Source organism: Oncorhynchus mykiss, chromosome 9 (genome assembly GCF_057628025.1).
Source record: "Oncorhynchus mykiss isolate SJ-2025 chromosome 9, ASM5762802v1, whole genome shotgun sequence".
Classification (NCBI taxonomy): Eukaryota; Metazoa; Chordata; class Actinopteri; order Salmoniformes; family Salmonidae; genus Oncorhynchus; species Oncorhynchus mykiss.
In genome coordinates this window covers 38964974-38989011 of record NC_143030.1, presented here as the reverse complement: position 1 = coordinate 38989011, position 24038 = coordinate 38964974, and the positions used below count along the sequence as shown (strand labels likewise).

Sequence of the window (24038 nt, the reverse complement as noted above, 5' to 3'; positions counted from 1 at the left end):
AGAGACAACTAACGACACCTGCCTCTGATTGAGAACCATACCAACAAACAACGCAAACACAACATAGAAAACGGAACATAGACAACCCACCCAACTCACGCCTTGACCATACTAAAACAAAGACATAATAAAAGAACTAAGGTCAGAACGTGACAGTACCCCCCCCCCCCCCAAAGGTGCGGACTCCAGCCGCAAAACCTAAACCTGTAGGGGAGGGTCTGGGTGGGTGTCTGTCCGCGGTGGCGGCTCTGGCGCGGGACGTGGACCCCACTCCACCATAGTCCTTCTCCGCCTCTTTACTCGCCTCTGTGACTTCTTTAACGCGGCGACCCTCGCCGCCGACCTCGGACTGGGGACCCAAACCACGGGTCCCCAATGGATGGGAGATTCCGGCAGCACCGGACGGACGAGAGATTCGGGCAGCACCGGACAGGCGGGAGACTCCGGCAGCTCCGGAGTGAAGGGCGATTCTGGCAGTTCCTGGCTGACGGACGGCTCTGGCAGCTCCTGGCTGACTGACGGCTCTGGCAGCTCCTGGCTGACTGACGGCTCTGGCAGCTCCTGGCTGACTGACGGATCTGGCAGCTCCTGGCTGACTGACGGCTCTGGCAGCTCCTGGTTGACTGACGGCTCTGGCAGCTCCTGGCTGACTGACGGCTCTGGCAGCTCAGGACAAATGGGCGATTCTGGCAGCTCTGGACAGATGGGAGACTCTGGCAGCTCAGGACGGAAGGAAGACTCTGGCAGCTCAGGACAGACGGGAGACTCTGGCAGCTCAGAAGAGACGGGAGACTCTGGCTGTGTCAGGACAGACTGGAGACTCTGGCAGCTCAGGACAGACGGGCGACTCTGGCAGCTCAGGACAGACGGGAGACTCTGGCAGCCCTGGGCAGGAGGAAGACTCTGGCAGCACTGGACAGGCGGGAGCACCTATAGGGAGGAGACGGAGAGACAGCCTGGTGCGGGGGGCTGCCACCAAATAGACCAGACCGTGAAGGCACACTGGAGCGCTCGAGCACCGAGCCTGCCCAACCTTACCTGGTTAAATGCTCCCCGTAGCCAGGCCAGTGCGGCGAGGTGGAATGGCCCGCACTGGGCTGTGCTGGCGAACCGGGGACACCATGCGTAAGGCTGGTGCCATGTACCCCGGCCCGAGGAGACGCACGGTCCACTTCTCTACACGGTAAGCACGGGGAGTTGGCTCAGGTCTCCTACCTGACTTAGCCACACTCCCCGTGTACTCCCCCCCAAGACATTTTTGGGGCTGCCTCTCGGGCTTCCAGCCGCGCTGCCATGCTGCTTCCTCATACCACCGCCTCTCGCCTTTCGCTGCCTCCAGCTCTGCCTTGGGGCGGCGATATTCCCCAGCCTGTGCCCAGGGTCCCTTGCCGTCCAAAATCTCCTCCCATGTCCAGGAGTCTTGCGATTTCGGTTACCACGCTACCTGCTCCTTGGTTGGTGGGTGATTCTGTAACGGCTGTCTTCTTCCTCTTCCTCCTCTCCTCTGACGAGGAGAAGTAGTAAGGATCGGAGGACCAATGCGCAGCATGGAATGTGTTCATGCTCTTTATTAAACCAAACAAACACTGAAACAAAACAATAAACGACACGTGAAATAACTAACCGAAACAGTTCCGTGTGGAACACACAGACACAGAAAATAAACACCCACGAAACACAAGTGGGAAAAGGCTACCTAAGTATGATTCTCAATCAGAGACAACTAACGACACCTGCCTCTGATTGAGAACCATACCAGGCCAAACGCAAACGGAACATAGACAACCCACCCAACTCACGCCCTGACCATACTAATACAAAGACATAATAAAAGAACTAAGGTCAGAACGTTACAGAACCCGGCAACATGTAGATGGTTTGAAAAATAAATTAAGGACAGAACACCTAACAAAGGGTGTTTCACAGGGATCGGTTCTTGGTACGGTTCTTTTCACTATTTACATGAAAGGGGAAAGGGGGCTACCTAGTCAGTTGTACAACTGAATGCCTTCAACTGAAATGTGTCTTCCACATTCAACCCCTCTGAATCAGAGAGGTGCGGTGGGCTGCCTTAATCGACATCAACGTCTTCAGCGCCCCGGGAACAGTGGGTTAACTGCCTTGCTAATGGGCAGAAAAACTGATGTTTACCTTGTCAGCTCGGGGATTCTATCCAGCAAAATTTCAAACAATATTGGTTTACTGTATCTGTAATAATTCAAACTTTCATCTGTTTGCAGATGACACCGTGGTGTATGCTATTGCCCCCACAGCTGACCAGGCTCTGTCAGAGCTTCAATCTGCCTTTATTGTAATTGTCTCAAATCCCTTCCCATTGAACGTGGAACCAGGGAGAGCTTGGTTTGTTGTTTGGAAAGTTTGTTGTTTTGAAAGTGTATTGGAAAGCTATTTGGCGAAGAATGATAGGCTAGCTAGATACCTATCATGCTAGCAGCCCCTGACTGCAGCCCACAACGCGGTTATTCATTGTGGCTGGGACCGCGGATTGTCCGGGATTGTGGCTGTCTAGATCCCTCCCAGAAGCCTGGAAGGGATGAGAGCCAAACCTATGGGTTCATAGCTTCAACCCCGCAGCACACACACACATACACCAATTGATTAATGGACTGCTGAATATATATATTTTTCTCTTACTTTTCCATATTATCTCTATCTCTGATAAGCTACCCAAGGAAAGGTCTGAAAATAGCCCATAGTAATATACTGTATGTAGCCTTAGAAATAAGGTTCATGAAATTAATAACTTGCTAACATCAGATAACATTCATATACTACCCTTTATGAGACTCACTTAGATAATTAATTTGATGATACAGCAGTAGCAGTACAAGGATATAACATCTATAGAAGAGACCGAAGTGCTTATGGGGGAGGTGCTGCTGTGAATATTCAGAGCCATATCCCTGTAATGCTTAGAGAAGATCTTATGTCAAGTGTTATTGAAGTGTTGTGGTTGCAGGTTCACTTGGCACATTGTTAGTTGAGAAATGTAAAGCCTTTTCTTTTGGAGTGTCGCTATAGGCCACCAAGTGCTAACAGTCAGTATCTAGATAATATGTGTGACATGCTTGATGAATGAATGAATGAAATCACCAGTTGGCAACATTATGGGATTAATTAACAGAAATCAACAATCACTGTTGTAATCAAATCAATTTGTATTTGTCACCCCTGAATACAACAGGTACCTTACAGTGAAATGTTTACTTACAAGCCCTTAAAACCAACAATGCAGTTCTAAGAAAAAAGTGTTTAGAAAGTATTTACTAAAATAAACTGAAGTAAAAAAAAAAATGTAAGTAAAGTATAGGTAGAATAATGCATGAATAATAAACAGAGTAGCAACAGCGTAAACATGGGGGTGGGGGGGCAATGCAAATAGCCCAGGTAGCCATTAGATTAGCTGTTCAGCAGTCTATGGCTTGGGGGTAGAAGCTGTTAAGAAGCCTTTTGGACCTATACTTGGCGCTCCAGTACCGCTTGCCTTGCGGTAAAAGAGAGATCAGTCTATGACTAGGTTGAATGGAGTTTTTGCTCACACACGCTTTTTCAGTTCTGCCCACACATTTTCTATAGGATTGAGGTCAGGGCTTTATGATGGCCACCCCAATACCTTGACTTTGTTGTCCTTACGCCATTTTGCCAAAACTTTGGAAGTATGCTTGGGGTCATTGTTGTTGGGGAATAATCAGAATTAGTTGGTAACATAGGTACGATGTTTTATATTCATCATATGTTTGTAAGTTACTTCTCATCAGAATGTTATGTTTGTATAATACTGTGGCGGGGTTGCAGTATCTGTTCTATGTCAAGACTAAGTTGCTGGGGCCGGAGAGAGGGCGTGTATCTCTTGGCTCCACAATGTCTGTGTGCCAGTCAGTGTGTCTCTGTGATCTTGTCAAGATAGGATGGATTTGATATATGCCTGTTGATATGGAGGATTGGTTTATGGTTCTGAGTTTGAGAAAATAACATAGTTTAGGAGACAAAGCTGAACGATAAATTATGCCTATGCTGTCTGGCTATGTGTGTGTCTTTGCTATAAAGGATCTCAGTTGAAATGTGTAAGGGACTCAGAGAATTCATTGATAGACACTGAATTGATCTGAGAGTCACAGGGTAATGATAGAGCTCATATAATTAAAGATGGATTTTGTGATAACTAACTCTGACTTGTGTGTGGTTTGCTCTCATGATTTGGTAAATAGAGGAAATTTCCACGACATTGTCCATTTGGAAGACCCATTTGCTGTAAGGGGTGCGTAACTGGTGGCAGCGAAGTCAGACGCAGGAGAGCAGAACTAGATAATAGCCGGAGCAGTTTAATGGCAAAACCAACGGCATCAAAAATAACAACACATAGGTACAAACCCCGTCGTGCTCCAGACAACATGTGCACAAGCACTTAAAACAAACATTCACGCACAAAGACATGGGGGAAACAGAGGGCTAAATACACAACACATAGTGAGGGAAATGAAACTAGGTGTGTGGGAAAACAAGACAACACAAATGGAAAATGAAAAATGGATCAGCGATGGCTAGAAGACCGGTGAAGTCGACCGCCGAATATCTTCGGTAGAAGTCGTGACAAGTATACCATGAGTAAGTATATAATTTGTATCTACTGAACAAAAATATAAATGCTTTATGCAACAATTTCAAATATTTTACTGATTTACCGTTCATAGGAAATCAGTCTATTAAAGTAAGTTCATTAGGCTCTAATCTATGAATTTCACATGACTGGGAATACAGAAATGCATCGATTGTTCACAGATACCTTAAAAAAAAGGTAGGAAAATCAGTCAGTATCTGCTGTGACCACCATGTGCTTCATGCAGCGCGACACATCCCCTTCACATAGAGTTGATCAGACTGTTGATTGTGGCCTATGGAATATTGTCCCATTCCACTTCAATAGCTGTGCGAAGTTGCTGGATGTTGACGGGAACTGGAACATGCAGTAGTACACGTCGATCCACAGCATCCCAAACATGCTCAATGGGTGAGAATGCAGCCCATAGACGAACTGGGACATTTACAGCTTGCAGGAATTGTGTACAGATCCTTGCGTCATGGGGCCGTGCAATGTCATACTGAAACATGAGGTGATGGCGGCAGATATATTCCACGACAATGGGCCTCGGGATATCGTCAAGGTATCTCTGTGCATTCAAAATGCAGTTGTGTTTGTTGTCCGAAGCTTATGCCTGCCCATACCATAACCCCACCGCCACCATGGGTAACTCTGTTCACAATGTTGACATTAGTAAGCCGCTTGCCCATACAACGCCATACTGCCACACTGTCTGCCATCTGCCAGGTAAGGTTGAAACCAGGATTCATCCATGTAGAGCACACTTCTCCAGTATGCCAGTTGCCATCGAAGGTGAGCATTTGCCCACTAAAGTCGTTTAGGACGCCAAACTGCATTCAGGTCAAGACCCTGGTGAGGATGACGACCATGCAGAGGAGCTTCCCTGAGATGGTTTCTGACAGTTTGTGCAAAAAATATTGGGTTGTGAAAACCCACATTCATCAGCTTTCCAGGTGGCTGGTCTCAGACAATCCCAAAGGTAAAGAAGCTGGATGTGGAGGTCCTGGGCTGGCGTGGTTACACATGGTATGCAGTTTTGAGGCTAGTTGGACGTGGTACCAAATTCTCTGGCAACATCTCTGGTGGACATTCCTGCAGTCAGCATGCCAATCTGTGGTATTGTGTTGTGTGACAAAACTGCACATTTTAGAGTGGCCTTTTATTGTCCCCAGCTTCAATTTTGTTGTTTCTCTATGAACTATTGTAATTCTGGGAGTGAAAAACAAAAAGAAAATCTAGAACCAGGAATAATAAAACTGAGAAACAGAATTTGGAAAAATATAGATTTTATAGGGCCCCCCCTTACAGTTGTTTATGGACCATTATTTCACCAGGTATATTGACAGAAACATAGTACACTACTGTCATGACTGTCCTGATCAGGTCATGTTACAGGAGACCACAACCCTACAGATTATCTCTCAACCCCAACGGAGGAGGAGAGATCTAGGGGTCTGAAGATGTGGGGTTTTTATGACCCCTCACGCCCCTGGTAAATCTTAGTCCACACAACATTCCTGTGTCCCCTCAATATGGAGAACCAGTCTCAGAACATTAAACATTAAATAAAGGGACTTTGGAACAATGGTTTCCGTCAGCCACAATGGTGGTCATGGCGATAGATGGAATATGAAAATGTATGTCATTTTTGTTTTGTTTTTAAAGGTTAATAGATTACATTATTATGAAAACATTGTAACGTTAACAGTTTACCTAGTATATGTTTGATCTTTATACATTGTACATTGTATGGAAAATGTCCAAATCAAAGAGAATGTTTTGGTAAAGATGAAATGTGAAGTTAGTTGTCTAAAATTGGATTTGAGTCAAATCTAGACCTTGCTCTTAACTTGGTACGCCCAGAGAATTGCCATAAAGGCGGTTACGTCCACTTCTGACCCAAGGCTATAAAACCTGTGATTGAAGAATTAACATATCAGACTAAGTGACCCAAGCTGCAGCCGAGGTCTAAAAAGTCAACAAACCCAAAACGCAACTCAAGTATGATGACAAAGAAATATTTTTCTACCCAAGCTACGGATGAGTAGCTGTGTCTAAGCGGGTGAATTCAAGTCGAACCACCTAGCCTCCACTCCCCATCGAATCGTGGTATCTACACTGTTTCATTCCTACGCTGTGAGCTCTGAGCTACAGAGCTGTCTGTCCTCAGAAGAGCCCTTCCAGAGCAAGGGCGAGGGAACAGACTCCTAAGCCAAAAGGACACTGACATCGTGAGGACAACCAAAGAGTCATTGAGCAGCCTGAACGGTCCACGCGGAGAATCCACTGAGACCTTCCCCACGTAATTACATCATTATATTCTGAACCATAAGAGCGGCAGTTTGGGGCAAGGGTTAGAATAAGCGTAGCTGACAAATTCACCCAAATGTATATTTCTCTCGTGTACTTTCTCTTTTTCTCTCTCTTTTAAATCCCCATTTTGGGTAACATGCGCCATAGTGTGTTGGCCCGTTATATTAAGTTCTAATCAATAGCCTAGAATGTGTTTTTGTGTATGTATATCTTTTATCATCATTTTAGCTTTCTAGTAAATAAATACTCAACTAAGATTGGTGTGGTACGAACTCATTGGTGAAACCCGGGTCCGTGCAGATTCCAGGATTATGAGACGTTCAGAACAAGACTGTAGAGGTAACTGGTTAATTAATGTCGGTTGTAAAAATCGATATTCTGATATTCTTTGAGTTAATTTGGGAAATATAAACTCAATAAAACTAATTTTCCCATGGTGCCCCAAGTTAATGACTTAATAATTGCTTGGTTCAGTTAATCACGGAATTAGAAACCTTTAATCCAGTGGTTCTTAACCTGGGTTCGATCGAACCCCAGGGGTTCGGTGAGTCAGTCTCAGGGGTTCGGCGGAGGTCAAGACACTCATCCGATTCATATGATTCGTGATGACACGCTCCGCTTGGCCATCATTGGCTGCATGTGATCACGCTACATCGCTCGACTTGTGACTGTCGTGATGGTACGTCTTGTGATTTCTTTCTTAATATTTTAATCCCTTCATACTTACTATGTCGAGCAAAAAAAGAAAGTGGTCGGACGAATATGTACAATATGGATTCACATGTATAACGGAACGTGATGGGAGTCAGCGTCCTAACTGCATGATTTGCAATGCCAAGTTGAGCAATTCTAGTCTAGCACCGGCAAAACTAAGAGAAAACTTCCTTAAGCTGCATGGAGATGGAAAATACAAGAACACAACGCTCGCTGAATTCAAGGTGAAGAGAGCCAAATTCGATGAAAAGGCTACTCTGCCTGTTCTCGGCTTTGTACACATCAACAAACCGATCCTCACAGCATCGTACGAAGTTGCTTACCTGATCGCAAAGCAGGGCAAACCACACACAATTGGTGAAACACACAGCTGTGTTGAAGATGGCGAATATCATGCTGGGAAAAGAGGCTGAAGTTAAGTTATCCCAAATTCCTCTTTCAAATGACACCATCAGCGACAGAATAGAGGACATGAGCAACGACATCTTGGCTCAAGTAGTTGCAGATCTGATTTCAAGCCCGGCAAAATTCAGCCTTCAACTGGACGAGACCACAGACGTTTCCAATCTAAGCCAGCTTGCTGTATTTGTGCGCTATGTGAAAGACGATGTGATATAGGATGATTTTTTATTTTGTAAGCCTCTTACAACAACAACTAAGGCAGCCGATGTGAAGAAACTTGTGGATGACTTCTTCAAAGACAACAATCTTTCGTGGGATATGGTTTCTGCAGTTTGTTCGGACGGAGCTCCAGTCATGCTGGGAAGAAAGTCTGGTTTTGGTGCGCTAGTGAAAGCCGATGCACCACACATCATTGTTACGCATTGTATTCTGCACAGGCATGCGTTGGCAACAAAAACCTTGCCTCCAAAACTGGCAGAAGTATTAAAAATTGTAGTGGAATGCGTGAACTATGTGCGAACTAGTACTCTGCGGCATTGCATCTTCAGTGAGCTGTGTAAAGAAATGGGCTCTGAATTCGAGGTACTTCTGTACCATTCTAACGTTCGGTGGTTATCCCGGGGACAGGTGCTGAATCATGTTTTTGCCGTGCATGTGGAATTAGCCCTGTTTTTGCAAGAGCACCAACATTGCCATGCAGATTGCTTCAAAAATTCTGAGTTCATTCTCATTTTAGCGTACATGGCTGATATCTTCGCAGCTCTCAATCATCTCAATCAAAAGATGCAGGGCGGTGGAGTCAACATCATCGAAGTGGAGGAAAACCTGAAGGCTTTTCAAAAAAGGCTACCGTCATGGAAACGACGAACAGAGAACAATAACTTCGCAACCTTTCCCCTGCTGGACGACTGTGTAAGTAAGATCGAAGATGTTTCTGGAATCGGAGACATTTCTGTACCCGCGGAACTGAAGCAAGCAATTGCCACGCACTTAGATTTTGATGATTTTGTTCTTTGAACACAGTGATGTTGATGCACGCTTCATTTTGTGCACCAGTCAAATATATACCTGTTTTGAATTTGAAAAAATCATTTTATTTTTCCAATTAAGAAGGGTTCGGTGAATGCGCATATGAAACTGGTGGGGTTCAGTACCTCCAACAAGGTTAAGAACCACTGCTTAATCATTCGATGAGCAACAGTCGTCACATTAACTAATACAACGTCACGACACTACTTTCTCTTGTAAACTAAAGACCCGGGGTGGAGATGAGAAGAGATGGAAGTACCTATTTGAAAGTTAGAAAACAATTACTAGCTCGTAATTTTCCTCTTCAGTCTACCCCCTCCTTTTTCGAACATTCTGTTAAAAATCGCGCAACATTTCAGCGTCCTGCTACTCATGCCAGGAATATAGTATATGCATAGAAATGTATGTGTGGATAGAAAACACTCTGAAGTTTCTAAAACTGGTTAAATAACGTCTGTGACTAAACCAGAATGTGAACAGCAAGCGAAATCCCAAGAAAAACCTGGTCACAAAAACCACAGAAAAGTATTAATCCGCCAGTCTCTGAATTGTTTATTGCAAGCAAAAATATATAGCAGGGAGCTTGCAGTTCCTACAACTTCCACACGATGTCGCCAAAAATGTCATTTTCATTGACAAAAATCCTTTGTGTAATGACAAGTAGATCCTTCATTCCGTCCAGCATACAGCAATCGATTTTGGAAGAGAGACAAAGGACATCATTTTCTTGAGTAGCTGCTATTGAATACAGATCGCCCAGTGATCAATTTGATCGCTTATTAACGTTTACAAATACCTAAAGTTGGGTTACAAAAGTAGGTTGAAGTGTTTTGTCAAAGAATATAGGCAACTTATATAATTTTTAAAAATGACGTTGCGTGTTGGAAGGGAGCTTTTTTCCTGATCCAGACAGGCTATACAAATGGATATTTTGGGCATACATGGACGGATTTAATCGGGAAAAAGACCCAATTGTCATGTTTATGGAACATATAGGAGTGCCAACAAAGAATATCATCAAAGCTAATGAATGTTTTATATTTTATTTCTGTGTTTTGTGTAGCGCCGGCTACGCTAATTATTTTGTTTACGTCCCCTTCAGGTATATTGGGGTGTTGCATGCTATCAGATAATAGCTTCTCATGCTTTCGCCGAAAAGCATTTAAAAAATCTGACTTGTTGGCTAGATTCACAACGAGTGTAGCTTTAATTCAATACCCTGCATGTGTGTTTTAATGAACGTTTGAGTTTTAACGAGTACATTTAGCATTTAGCGTAGCGCATTTGCATTTCCAGGTGTCTAGATGAGACATCTGCATCTCAGGTAGGAGCAAGAGGTTATTAAGTAGCTCTCATTCTAGGAACGGTTGGAGACCCCTGCTCTAGGGCAATTCAGGTGGATGTTAGAGGGCTGAAGAATGTGTTTTGTTTTTCATGTTTTGTGTTTGCTTTCCATGTATTGTGTAATTGATCTGTACAGTATATACTGTAGCTATGTAAAGTGTAATTGTTGATTATTGATGTGTTCATGCAGGGCTCATATGCAAAAGATACCATGGTCTCAGCATGGATCCCTGGCTATGTAATGGTTAAATCAAATATGCTGTTTATGCTGTTTGTTGGATTGCAATGTTTTTATTCGATCAGGAACAAAATTGGAACAAACTAAAGCATAAACTTCAAGCACAGAGAGAAAATAGCACAGACATAAACATTCCTTGTACAGTGCCTTGCGAAAGTATTCGGCCCCCTTGAACTTTGCGACCTTTTGCCACATTTCAGGCTTCAAACATAAAGATATAAACCTGTATTTTTTTGTGAAGAATCGACATCAAGTGGGGCACAATCATGAAGTGGAACGACATTTATTGGATATTTCAAACTTTTGTAACAAATCAAAAACTGAAAAATTGGGCGTGCAAAATTATTCAGCCACCTTAAGTTAATACTTTGTAGCGCCACCTTTTGCTGCGATTACAGCTGTAAGTCGCTTGGGGTATGTCTCTATCAGTTTTGCACATCGAGAGACTGACATTTTTTCCCATTCCTCCTTGCAAAACAGCTCGAGCTTAGTGAGGTTGGATGGAGAGCATTTGTGAACAGCAGTTTTCAGTTCTTTCCACAGATTCTCGATTGGATTCAGGTCTGGGCTTTGACTTGGCCATTCTAACACCTGGATATGTTTATTTTTGAACCATTCCATTGTAGATTTTGCTTTATGTTTTGGATCATTGTCTTGTTGGAAGACAAATCTCCGTCCCAGTCTCAGGTCTTTTGCAGACTCCATCAGGTTTTCTTCCAGAATGGTCCTGTATTTGGCTCCATCCATCTTTCCATCAATTTTAACCATCTCCCCTGTCCCTGCTGAAGATAAGCAGGCCCAAACCATGATGCTGCCACCACCATGTTTGACAGTGGGGATGGTGTGTTCAGGGTGATGAGCTGTGTTGCTTTTACGCCAAACATAACGTTTTGCATTGTTGCCAAAAAGTTAAGTTTTGGTTTCATCTGACCAGAGCACCTTCTTCCACATGTTTGGTGTGTCTCCCAGGTGGCTTGTGGCAAACTTTAAACAACACTTTTTATGGATATCTTTAAGAAATGGCTTTCTTCTTGCCACTCTTCCATAAAGGCCAGATTTGTGCAATATACGACTGATTGTTGTCCTATGGACAGAGTCTCCCACCTCAGCTGTAGATCTCTGCAGTTCATCCAGAGTGATCATGGGCCTCTTGGCTGCATCTCTGATCAGTCTTCTCCTTGTATGAGCTGAAAGTTTAGAGGGACGGCCAGGTCTTGGTAGATTTGCAGTGGTCTTTGGGATGTTTAAAGCTTGGGAAATATTTTTGTATCCAAATCTGGCTTTAAACCTCTTCACAACAGTATCTCGGACCTGCCTGGTGTGTTCCTTGTTCTTCATGATGCTCTCTGCGCTTTTAACGGACCTCTGAGACTATCACAGTGCAGGTGCATTTATACGGAGACTTGATTACACACAGGTGGATTGTACTTATCATCATTAGTCATTTAGGTCAACATTGGATCATTCAAAGATCCTCACTTAACTTCTGGAGAGAGTTTGCTGCACTGAAAGTAAAGGGGCTGAATAATTTTGCACGCCCAATTTTTCAGTTTTTGATTTGTTGAAAAAGTTTGAATTATCCAATAAATGTCGTTCCACTTCATGATTGTGTCCCACTTGTTGTTGATTCTTCACAAAAAAATACAGTTTTATATCTTTATGTTTGAAGCCTGAAATGTGGCAGAAGGTCGCAAAGTTCAAGGGGGCCGAATACTTTTGCAAGGCACTGTACTTTCCATGGACGGGAGCTGTCCTTATGATGGAGAAATTAGTTCCGTGTTTGTTCTCAGGTCGATCAGGCTGAAGTTAAAACTCCTGTCTCCACAGTAAAGTGCTGTACCTCCCGCCCTTGCTTGCTCTCTCCCTCGCTCGCTCCCGGGGCTCTGTTAATAGATGACAGGTATTGCTGATGATAGTTATTTTCTCTAGTCAGCCATCTTGACAGGATGCTGATGGAAGCTGTGGCCTTTCTCTGAACCGACAGGAGATGAATGAAATCAAGACAACTTAGTTTGGCGTCTACTGTTGCCTAAGTGACTGTTTTCTACAGGATTGGAGATTCTTAGTGTTTTGGTGCAATGCTAGCCCACATGAAAAACACTATAGTATTCTATGGTATAAATACTCTAGTATTGCTATATTTATATACTATGAACAGGCAGTGGCTCGGGTGGTTGTTTTCCTTGATGATCTTTATGGCCTTCCTGTAACATCGGGTGGTGTAGGTGTCCTGGAGGGCAGGTAGTTTGCCCCCGGTGATGCATTGTGCAGACCTCACTACCCTCTGGAGAGCCTTACGGTTGTGGGCGGAGCAGTTGCCGTACCAGGCGGTGATACAGCCCGCCAGGATGCTCTCGATTGTGCATCTGTAGAAGTTTGTGAGTGCTTTTGGTGACAAGCCAAATTTCTTCAGCCTCCTGAGGTTGAAGAGGAGCTGCTGCGCCTTCTTCACGATGCTGTCTGTGTGAGTGGACCAATTCAGTTTGTCTGTGATGTGTATGCCGAGGAACTTAAAACTTACTACCCTCTCCACTACTGTTCCATCGATGTGGATAGGGGGGTGTTCCCTGAAGTCCACAATCATCTCCTTAGTTTTGTTGACGTTGAGTGTGAGGTTATTTTCCTGACACCACACTCCGAGGGCCCTCACCTCCTCCCTGTAGGCCGTCTCGTCGTTGTTGGTAATCAAGCCTACCACTGTTGTGTCGTCCGCAAACTTGATGATTGAGTTGGAGGCGTGCGTGGCCACGCAGTCGTGGGTGAACAGGGAGTACAGGAGAGGGCTCAGAACGCACCCTTGTGGGGCCCCAGTGTTGAGGATCAGCGGGGTGGAGATGTTGTTGCCTACCCTCACCACCTGGGGGCGGCCCGTCAGGAAGTCCAGTACCCAGTTGCACAGGGCGGGGTCGAGACCCAGGGTCTCGAACTTGATGACGAGCTTGGAAGGTACTATGGTGTTGAATGCCGAGCTGTAGTCGATGAACAGCATTCTCACATAGGTATTCCTCTTGTCCAGATGGGTTAGGGCAGTGTGCAGTGTGGTTGAGATTGCATCGTCTGTGGACCTATTTGGGCGGTAAGCAAATTGGAGTGGGTCTAGGGTGTCAGGTAGGGTGGAGGTGATATGGTCCTTGACTAGTCTCTCAAAGCACTTTAGCTTTCTTGGGAACAGGAACAATGGTGGCCCTCTTGAAGCATGTGGGAACAGCAGACTGGTATAGGGATTGATTGAATATGTCCGTAAACACACCGGCCAGCTGGTCTGCGCATGCTCTGAGGGCGCGGCTGGGGATGCCGTCTGGGCCTGCAGCCTTGCGAGGGTTAACACGTTTAAATGTTTTACTCACCTCGGCTGCAGTGAAGGAGAGTCCGCATGTTTTCGTTGCAGGCCGTGTCAGTGGCACTGTATTGTCCTCAAAGCGGGCAAAAAAGTTATTTAGTCTGCCTGTGAGCAAGACATCCTGGTCCATGACTGGGCTGGTTTTCTTCTTGTAGTCCGTGATTGACTGTAGACCCTGCCACATACCTCTTGTGTCTGAGCCGTTGAATTGAGATTCTACTTTGTCTCTATACTGACGCTTAGCTTGTTTGATAGCCTTGCGGAGGGAATAGCTGCACTTTTTCTATTCGGTCATGTTACCAGTCACCTTGCCTTGATTAAAAGCAGTGGTTCGCGCTTTCAGTTTCACGCGAATGCTGCCATCAATCCACGGTTTCTGGTTAGGGAATGTTGTAATCGTTGCTATGGGAACGACATCTTCAACGCACGTTCTAATGAACTCGCACACCGAATCAGCGTATTCGTCAATGTTGTTATCTGACGCAATACGAAACATATCCCAGTCCACGTGATGGAAGCAGTCTTGGAGTGTGGAATCAGCTTGGTCGGACCAGCGTTGGACAGACCTCAGCGTGGGAGCTTCTTGTTTTAGTTTCTGTCTGTAGGCAGGGATCAGCAAATTGGAGTCGTGGTCAGCTTTTCCGAAAGGAGTGCGGTGCAGGGCCTTATATGCGTTGCGGAAGTTAGAATAACAATGATCCAAGGTTTTTCCAGCCCTGGTTGCGCAATCGATATGTTGATACAATTTAGGGAGTCTTGTTTTCAGATTAGCCTTGTTAAAATCCCCAGCTACAATGAATGCAGCCTCAGGATGTATGGATTCCAGTTTACTACTACTGTAGTATTTACAGTGTTTTTATGGACATGACTGTAGTATACTGTAGTATTTACTGCAGTGTTTTGGGGGACATTAGTGTATTAAACTGTTGTATTTACGGTAGTGGTTTCGCAGACATGACTGCTGTCGTGTCTGCACTTAAGTGATATGACATGCTACTCTATACAATCCTTTCTCTGTAATTAATATTACCTGATTGAGCTAATCATGTAAATGTAATTAACTAGAAAGTCGGGGCACCACAAAATAATATTTATGGAGCAGTTATCCTCCGAATAAACTCTTAAAGACCTAGTAATATTTTACATCAATAGCAGTCAATATCAATCGTCACCTTATTTCAGTCTCATCTGAAAGTTGTAAATTCTTGGTTATCTTCACGAACCCTGGCTAACAAGTTGAATCAGCAATACAAAATTGGGTTTAATTATTTATTTACTAAATACCTAACTAATCACACAGAATTACATATACACAGAATTAATCATACATTGATTACAAATTATGTCATAAAGGAAACGTCCCTAGCAGACGGACCAGCTGGTTACACAAAGAAAAGAGGGCTGGGTTTGAGTGAAAGAGGGGGAAGACTGAAGAGCAAAGGGAGAAGCCGTATCGGGCCGTAGGCAGCTACTCTATCGTAAATACAGAATCTTATGCATTCTAAATTACCGCCCATTTGAAAAAGGTAAATGCAATAAATATTTACTCTGAGCTGCGCTTCGTTAGGTTGGTGGTAGATGGAAGGCCGTGTTCCCCAACAGTCCTTTGTCCTTTGAAGAGTGACTCTGGTGGTGAACGGGAAATGTTGTAGTGTCGTTGTTGTGTGGTAGACGGGATACTCGGTCTGTCCTCTCCTAGCCCACATTTAAAGCTGCTGTTGCTAACTCAACGGCTAGAATGTAGAATGTATCACTTCTGTAGTGAATAAGAGTTCAAAGTTCATGCCATTCGCAACCAAAGCTCACGCTGAGGTTGGCATTGTTCTGTAGTTATTATCTGAACCCTTCTGACATCGGATCGTCATCCTAATGTACCCGGAACAGAAAGTTATATTGTCGAAAAGGCTTTATATAGGAAGGGAGAGGAGGGCGTGTTTCATTGTTTATAACCAATGTCTCTTCACATGAGCGGGCCACTGAGTCGGGCCTAATTCACTCATGAAAACCCAATTCTCACATTTTGGAAGCTAAAATCAAATTTCATCCCCTCCCAAATTAATTTCATATTCAAATTGCACAACAATTCCATGTGAATCTGATAACTATAATGTGTAGACTTTCCACTGTACCATTTATGTCATCCTATCATTGATGAGAATGTCTCAGATGACAACCGAACTGACATCATATTCATTAAGTACCAACGCATGTGTTCAACTGGTTGGATTACCAAAATATGGTTCATTTCCCCTCACCTTCTGATGCTCCCAGAATCCCTGTTTAACAAAGGCTATTCAAGAGTCCCTCTGTAGAGTCAAGAGAAAAGGAAGGGAGAAAGGTATTTATGGGGGGGGGTCATAAACCTTACCCACAGGCCAATGTCATGACACTGTATTATACTGTTGTATTTACTATACTGTTTTTGTTTTATTATGTTTGACATAGAAGTTGGTTCTTTCACATTGAGGAAACTGGATAATTACTAAGAGCACAATTTCCATAACCTGTAAGTAGGTAGGACTGACGTCTGAACGAATAGTTCAGAGCTTCTGCTCTACTTCTTCGATAGGGTTTAACGGCGGTTTGCATCCAACGTTAATGGTGCATTATTTTTAATGGAATCTAAAAATATAATTTAAAAAAACATTGTGGGAAAGGGGGAAAATGACATCATACCAAATATCAAAAATAGACACGTCAACAAACAAAACCAATCCCACTTCTTCAATCACAGTCCATTCAAAATACATCCCTACACAGGCTCAGGGGCCTGTGATGCAAGAACATTCACCAACAGGATTTCTTGCAAGGCCTCGGCAGTGAAATATCAGCTGCATTCACAATGATTTCAATTTTCTCTTCTTCGCTTGTGCTGTTCAGTTTATGACCAATGTAATAAATAGTCAAATGTCCACCTTTTTAACATGTAACATTTTATGAGAAACCTTCATTTGTGGTGGTGGCTCTAGAACCTTTGTTTCTTGCTTGCCACTCGTTCCTTCCAGTCTTCTTAACGCCTCCAGATAGGGAACAAGCTGGACACCCCTTACTCTTGCCACCTCGATCTCCTTCAGCCTAACAGGGCACTCCAGGAATTTAGGGGGCATGTTCGCCACCAGAATTGCAGCATTTCACTTAATCTGGCATACTATACTCTTACAATCTGCACACACTTGACAGATGACCAAATCTTCTGCATTTATGACACTGAAGGGGCTTGTGCACAAAAGCTCTTAGAGGATATCTCATGAATCCCATCTTTATATGAGAAGGGAGAGACTCTTCATCAAAGAACAGTAGTTTTTTTCTCCATCCACCCCTCAGATCAGTCAACGGGCACCAAGCACTCCATCTACAGTATGTCTTCAGTTACAGTATCCTCTGCCTTTTCTCACGCGCCACCCCAGAAATGACCCCCTTGATAGGCGCCTTGCTTTGAAAATCCATACAGGAAACACTCTACTCTGATATCTTTATGAGACTTAAGACACGCTTCCTCTGCTAAGCAGAAACAAAAAAAAATCTAAATAAAACCACTTCTTGTGACTCTCAACACTTTCCTCCAACACATTCCAGATTTTCCTTGAGACGTTAAATGGATTTCCCAGGTAGCATTGGTCCAATACCCTCACTCCTATTAAAAACGAGTCTAGGGGGTTTGCAAGCTTCCACCACAACAACTACATCTCTTATTAACCTTCTTCCTCGCCTCTGTACCCTACTCATTCTCACTCTGTGCAATTATCTTCACCCAATTCGCTAGCAGTTTCAAACAAAACTTCACTTTCCACTATCTTGTCAATCCATATCGAGGGCCCCTCTATTACCTGTAGGGAACATAACATATGGTCTATACTTGGCATGTAGGTTTCTCACTCATGGTAGGCACAAATTGGGATATGGGGAAGTATTCTACGGTATACTACACAGTTCTATATTAAGAACTACATGATCGATGGACACTACAGTGTGTAGTATAGTATTTTACAATATACTACAAAATGATATAGTAAGTACTACACATGATCGAGGGATACTACAGTGTGGAGTATAGCATTCTACATTATAAATTGGGAAGTTCGATTGGCTAACAGCCATGGTATACCACGGGTATGACAAAACATTTATTTTTACTGCTCTAAATACATTGGTAATCAGTTTATACTAGCAATAAGGCACCACGGAGGTTTGTGGTATATGGCCAATATATCACGACGATGCGAAGTGCCTAAGAACCGCCCTTAGCTGTGGTATGTTGTCCATATACCACACTCCCTTGTGCCTTATTGCTTAAGTATAATACAGTTTACTACATAATTCTATAGTAAGTACTGAAGAATTCTATGGCAAACTGTGCATGTTTTTCTTGTGGGAGGTGTGAGCCACAAGATGATTTTAGTTTAAATCTGCTCTGTATGTGTCAAGGATTGTGTTGCAAATCATTATAATAATACGATCAGATCATTCTGTTCTTGGAGAATAATTACCTGAAGTGTTTCCCCTCCATTTCATCAAGTGACTTTAGCTCAACAAGTTTAACTGAATGCCTGAAATTACTTTGATTGTCGCCTACAGTAAAGTCATAGATACCATAGATACAGTCCCAGCCAAAGGTTTGGACACACCTACTCAGTCAAATGGTTTTTAATTATTTTTCTTTATTTTCTACATTGTAGAATAATAGTGAAGACATCAAAACTATGAAATAACACATATGGAATCATGTAAAAACCCAAAAACTATTAATAAACAAATCAAAATATATTTTAGATTTTAGATTCTTCACTGTAGCCACCCTTTGGCTTGATGACAGCTTTGCACACGCTTGGCATTCTGTCAACCAGCTATCTCTAACCTGTACCTACCCCCGCACACTGACTCGGTACCGGTACCCACAAGCATCGCTATTGTTATGTTATTGTGTTACTTTTCATTTAAAAAAATTATGTTTTCTTAACTGTTCTTGAACTGCACTGTTGGTTAAGGGCTTTGCAAGTAAGCATTTCACGGTAAAGTCTACACTTGTTGTATTCGGCGCATTTGATTTGATCAGTCAGCTATTGAAAGAGAGCATTGCTCTCCATGGCTGCATCTGCAGCAGTGCCACAGGATCCTTTGTCCCAGACACTCATGGTTCCAGCCATTGTTCTCAAGAATAAGGCTGATGGAAGACAGACCAATAACCAACACAGCAGAATATGAAGCCCATCATCAATTCATTAGAAACAGCAGCTTTCAGGTTAATCTGGGAGGGCTCTTTAAAACTCAAGGTATGCTTTCAATTGACAGACATTTGACCATTAGAAACCAATTCTGTTTTTCTCTTCCATCCAACCTTGTTCTCATGGGGCCGGTTGGGGTCGGCGACAGAGATAATGACAGGGATGCACATGTCTTACTTCAGGAAGGGAGGACCACACTAGCCACTCAAATCAAATCACTCATCTATGGTTTGTGTCCCTGTCAGGTGCATCAGTACTACAGTTCTCTACCTGAGGACAGGGTGCCGTATGTGAACAGCCCAGGAGAGAAGCACCGCATCAAACAGCTGATTCACCAGCTGCCCCCGCACGACAACGAGGTGACACACTAGTTTACCTGATACTCTGTGTCTAGTGACTATTGACACATTCACGCAGGTATGGATGATGTGTTTGATTATGATGATGATGGAGTATGTTGATCTGGTTGTCAGGTCCGGTACTGTAACGCGCTGGACGACGAGGAGAAGAGGGAGCTCAAGCTCTTCAGTAACCAGAGGAAAAGGGACAACCTGGGCCGAGGCAATGTCCGCCCTTTCCCACTGTCCGTCAGTGGGGCCATCTGTGAACAGGTACACACTGCTGACACAAAACAATCATCACAGAAATCCTACAGCACAAAGAGCAGACACATAGGGGGTTCCACTAGGTCAGGTATTCCCACACTGGGGTACGGGGGTACGCGCAATGCTGTCGGGGGTACGCCAAATAAAAATGTGATTCACATATAAAATAACAATTAAAAAATGTATATAACAATAAGAATTCTTTACATTTTCAAACAGTCCATTTATATTTGCCAACGGGGCTATACATTTGGGAGAGGTTTTCTTCACGCTTGAGTAGCCTCGTTTCACTGCCAAAAATAAAATTAAATAATCTACTGTTCAGCGAAATAGCATCACAATGTCAAGTACAGGTAGCTTACTCAGATAATTAACATCCAATCACATTAACCGTTACTCTCTCACAGCTGCTGCTCATTCCGCTTGCTGGAAAATGGATCAATCATAAAAGTTGTTCTGCTTCCACGAACACACCCAATGCTAGCATCAGTAATTCTACATTTGTTGTTAGCCCAGCTAGCATAGACACTGACAGTTGTGACTCTGATGCAGCCGAAGAACTGCTGCCCCCATACCCGGGAAAGCACAGAACAACAGACAGAGACATTTGACCATCGAAGAGGCACAAATATGATGAGAAATACATTGATTTGGGGTTCACTTACACTACCGTTCAAAAGTTTGGGATCACTTAGAAATGTCCTTGTTTTTTAAAGAAAAGCACATTTTTTTGTGCATCAAAATAACATCATATTGATCAGAAATACAGTGTAGAAAGAGGAGTGAATAGAAAGAGGAGTGGGAGACCCCGGTGCACAACTGAGCAAGAGGACAAGTACATTAGAGTGTCTAGTTTGCAAAACAGACGACTCACAAGTCCTCAACTGGCAGCTTCATTAAATAGTATCTGCAAAACACCAGTCTCAATGTCAATAGTGAAGAGGCGACTCCTGGATGCTGGCCTACTAGGCAGAGTTGCAAAGAAACTCTTGCAAATCACAATTCCAGTGAGTCAGAAGTTTACATACTGTTGACTGTGCCTTTAAACAGCTTGGAAAATTCCAGACAATTATGTCATGGCTTTAGAATCTTCTGATAGTCTAATTGACATAATTTTTGTAAATTGGAGGTGTACCTGTGGATGTATTTCAAGGCCTGCCTTCAAACTCATTGCCTCTTTGCTTGACATCATGGGAAAATCCCCAAAAATCAGCCAAGACCTCAGAAAAAAATTATAGACCTCCGCAAATTTGGTTCATCCTGAAACGTTTGACCCAAGTTACACAATTTTAAGGCAATGCTACCAAATACTAATTGAGTGTATGTAAACTTCTGACCCACTGTGAATGTGATGAAATAAATAAAAGGTGAAATAAATCATTCTCTCTACTATTATTTTGACATTTCACATTCTTAAAATAAAGTGGTGATCCTAATTGACCTAAGACAGGGAACATTTACTAGGATTAAATGTCAGGAATTGTGAAGAATTCAAATGTATCTGGCTAAGATGTATGTAAACTTCCGACTTCAACTGTATATGCATCCTTTCTAACATACCGTTCTCAGAAACCTGTGGTTAGTTATTCACAATTTTTGATGAACAAATAAGGTTTGCATGTACAGTGGGGCAAAAAAGTAATTGTGCAATTTCTCCCACTTAAAAAGATGAGAGGCCTGTAATTTTCATCATAGGTACACTTCAACTATGACAGACAAAATGAGAAAAAAAAAATCCAGAAAATCACATTGTAGAATTTTTAATGAATTTATTTGGCAGACTTAAGATGGCAAAAAACAACATTTGAAAGTGTACTGACCCTGGTGCTAGAGGGGGTACGCAGCTGGAGGATGAATGTTTGAAGGGGTACAGGGCTATAAAACGTTTGGGAACCACTGCACTAGGGGACAGTGCAAATGGGATAAAATCTTTGCCACAGCAAATCAAATATTTGAAAATAATCAGCTTGCCTTGGTATTCTGTTTGATGTCTAATCAAAAGGATTAGCCATAGAAGCCCTTTTGTGATTAGGTCATGCACATTTAAAAAGATTGGATTATTTATATCATGTAACTGGCGTCTTGCTCCCCCTCCCCCTTGGTCAATTCCTTTCTTTGACTCTCTCTTTCTCTCTCTTTTCATCTATTTATCTCTCACTCCCTCTCCCTGTCTCCCCTGCCTCCCCTCCCTTTCTCGCTCCCTCTCTCTCAGTGTGGGGGCCAGATAAATGGAGGGGACATTGTGGTGTTTGCGTCACGGGCAGGCCACGGCCTGGTGTGGCACCCTCACTGCTTTGTGTGCAGCATGTGTGAGGAGCTCCTGGTGGACCTCATCTACTTTCACCAGGAAGGGAAGATCTACTGCGGCCGGCACCATTCAGAGATGCTCAAACCCCGCTGCTGTGCCTGCGATGAGGTGAGCCCGGCTGGGCTTAGAGGGCTGGGGTGGTGGGAGGGTTGGCTGGGTTAGCTGAAGCTCAGAAGGTTGAGATGGGGTTTAAGGTGGTGGGAAGTTGGGAGGAGCTGGAGCTGGAGCACAGAAGGGTGAGATTGGGTTTTACAGGGTAAAGAGTGTTGAGGGATCTCATCCATCCTTCCACATCAGTTATCCAGCTCTGCAGAAGTTTTGCTCAGTTTGACTGAGTCTTATTTCTACTAATGCTAAGATGCGTGCAAGCCCAGAATCTGTCACCGCTTGGTGTCTATCTCTCTCCCCCTCTGGGGTTCTATGGTTTGACTCCTGCATATTATATTTCATTGTCTTTACTGATGAGCTTGGTGTCTCTCTAATAGCTTTAGATGATTTGCTGATGATTATCTTTGCTCTCTCTCTGTCTGCCTGTCACTCTCTCTCACTCTCTTTTTTAGATTATTTTTGCTGATGAGTGCACAGAGGCAGAGGGCAGGCACTGGCACATGAAGCACTTCTGCTGCTATGAGTGTGAGGCTCCGCTGGGCGGCCAGCGCTACATCATGAAGGATGGACGTCCACACTGCTGCCACTGCTTCGAGTCCCTGTATGCAGAGTACTGTGACGCCTGCGGTGAACACATAGGTACATGGTTCTAGATGTTTCCTAAACACAATTTATACATGCTTACTGCACTCTTCTCTTTCTTTCTATTGATTATTATCAGATTGTACGTTTAGACATGGAAATAGATAAATCATGCAAATATTATTTTCTTCAAAACGCACCTGCATCCTTTTCCTGTTTTTCTGTCTTTCCCTCTGTCTCTGCCACTCTCTCCATTGCTGTTCATCTCCTGCCATCCCACTTATTCTCTCTTGGTAACTTTATATCAATCCCCGTTTTTCTTTATAGCATTTCTTCCCTTGCTCTGTTTTTCACCCTTTCTTTGTCTCTGTGTCTCTTTACATGTATCTTACCCCCTGTCTTCCAGCCTCTCTCTTTGACTGTGTTGTTCCCACACACTATAAAACTCACTTTGTCTTTCTCTGTGTCATTACCGCCATCTCTCCATGTCACAACTCATTTCATTATTGACATGTTTTTTTGTGTGACAAAACACAATGGCGTCATTCAAGGACCCTGTAGTCGTTAAGAGAGAATAGTCATAAAATCTGAGATAGAAATCCATAGCTTCAAGCATTCATGACTAAAGCATATAATAGAAAACATTACATACCAATTTACAGTAGAAGTCATTTGGAAAGCAGCTGTCACTCGATAGCAGAACAGAACACTCAGAGCCATGTGCATCATTCAGCTGTGCTAAGACATGACTGGCTAGGGAAATGAAGGTGGTTATTATCTGCTGCCCAGAATCCAGTTAGACAGGGGGAAGCTATGAGCCATTCAGATCCAGAGGATGCCATGTTGTGTCCAGATGGACCATGTGAAATTTTGTTTTAGGAGAAGGGCTTTCTATAAATGTATTTTTAAATTATTATATAGACCGCATAATCCCAGTTTTGGGTAAAATCACAATATCAGTTTGTACTGTACTTAATTTCTTCATCCAGTAAATATCATTAAAATATTTTGCAGGCTCATATTTTACAGATTAGCTGTTGGCTTACTGAGGAGTGATACAGTCTCACTGTAGATAATGGGTTTATTAGACTCAGTATGTGATATCCCAACACTGACACCTTATTAGTAGTAAGTAGTAGTATTATTTCAAATTCTAATTGTAACCGGTGTGAAATGGCTAGCTAGCTAGCGGGGTGCACACTAGCAACATTT

At 43.3% G+C, this 24038-nt stretch overlaps 2 protein-coding genes across 2 annotated transcripts in view; both read left to right on the top strand.

Annotated features, from left to right (window-relative positions):
* Positions 1 to 24038, top strand: part of LOC110531972 (transmembrane and coiled-coil domains protein 1) — a 466184-nt gene that overhangs the window by 60322 nt on the left and 381824 nt on the right. The window lies entirely within an intron of this gene.
* The window catches only part of LOC110531964 (prickle-like protein 2), a 126779-nt gene that overhangs the window by 86261 nt on the left and 16480 nt on the right, over positions 1 to 24038 (top strand). Inside the window, exons 3-6 of the mRNA XM_036987863.2 lie at positions 19469 to 19582; positions 19697 to 19834; positions 22041 to 22244; positions 22697 to 22883. Of these exons, the coding sequence (XP_036843758.2) occupies positions 19469 to 19582; positions 19697 to 19834; positions 22041 to 22244; positions 22697 to 22883 (643 nt within the window). The remainder of the gene's footprint in view (positions 1 to 19468; positions 19583 to 19696; positions 19835 to 22040; positions 22245 to 22696; positions 22884 to 24038) is intronic.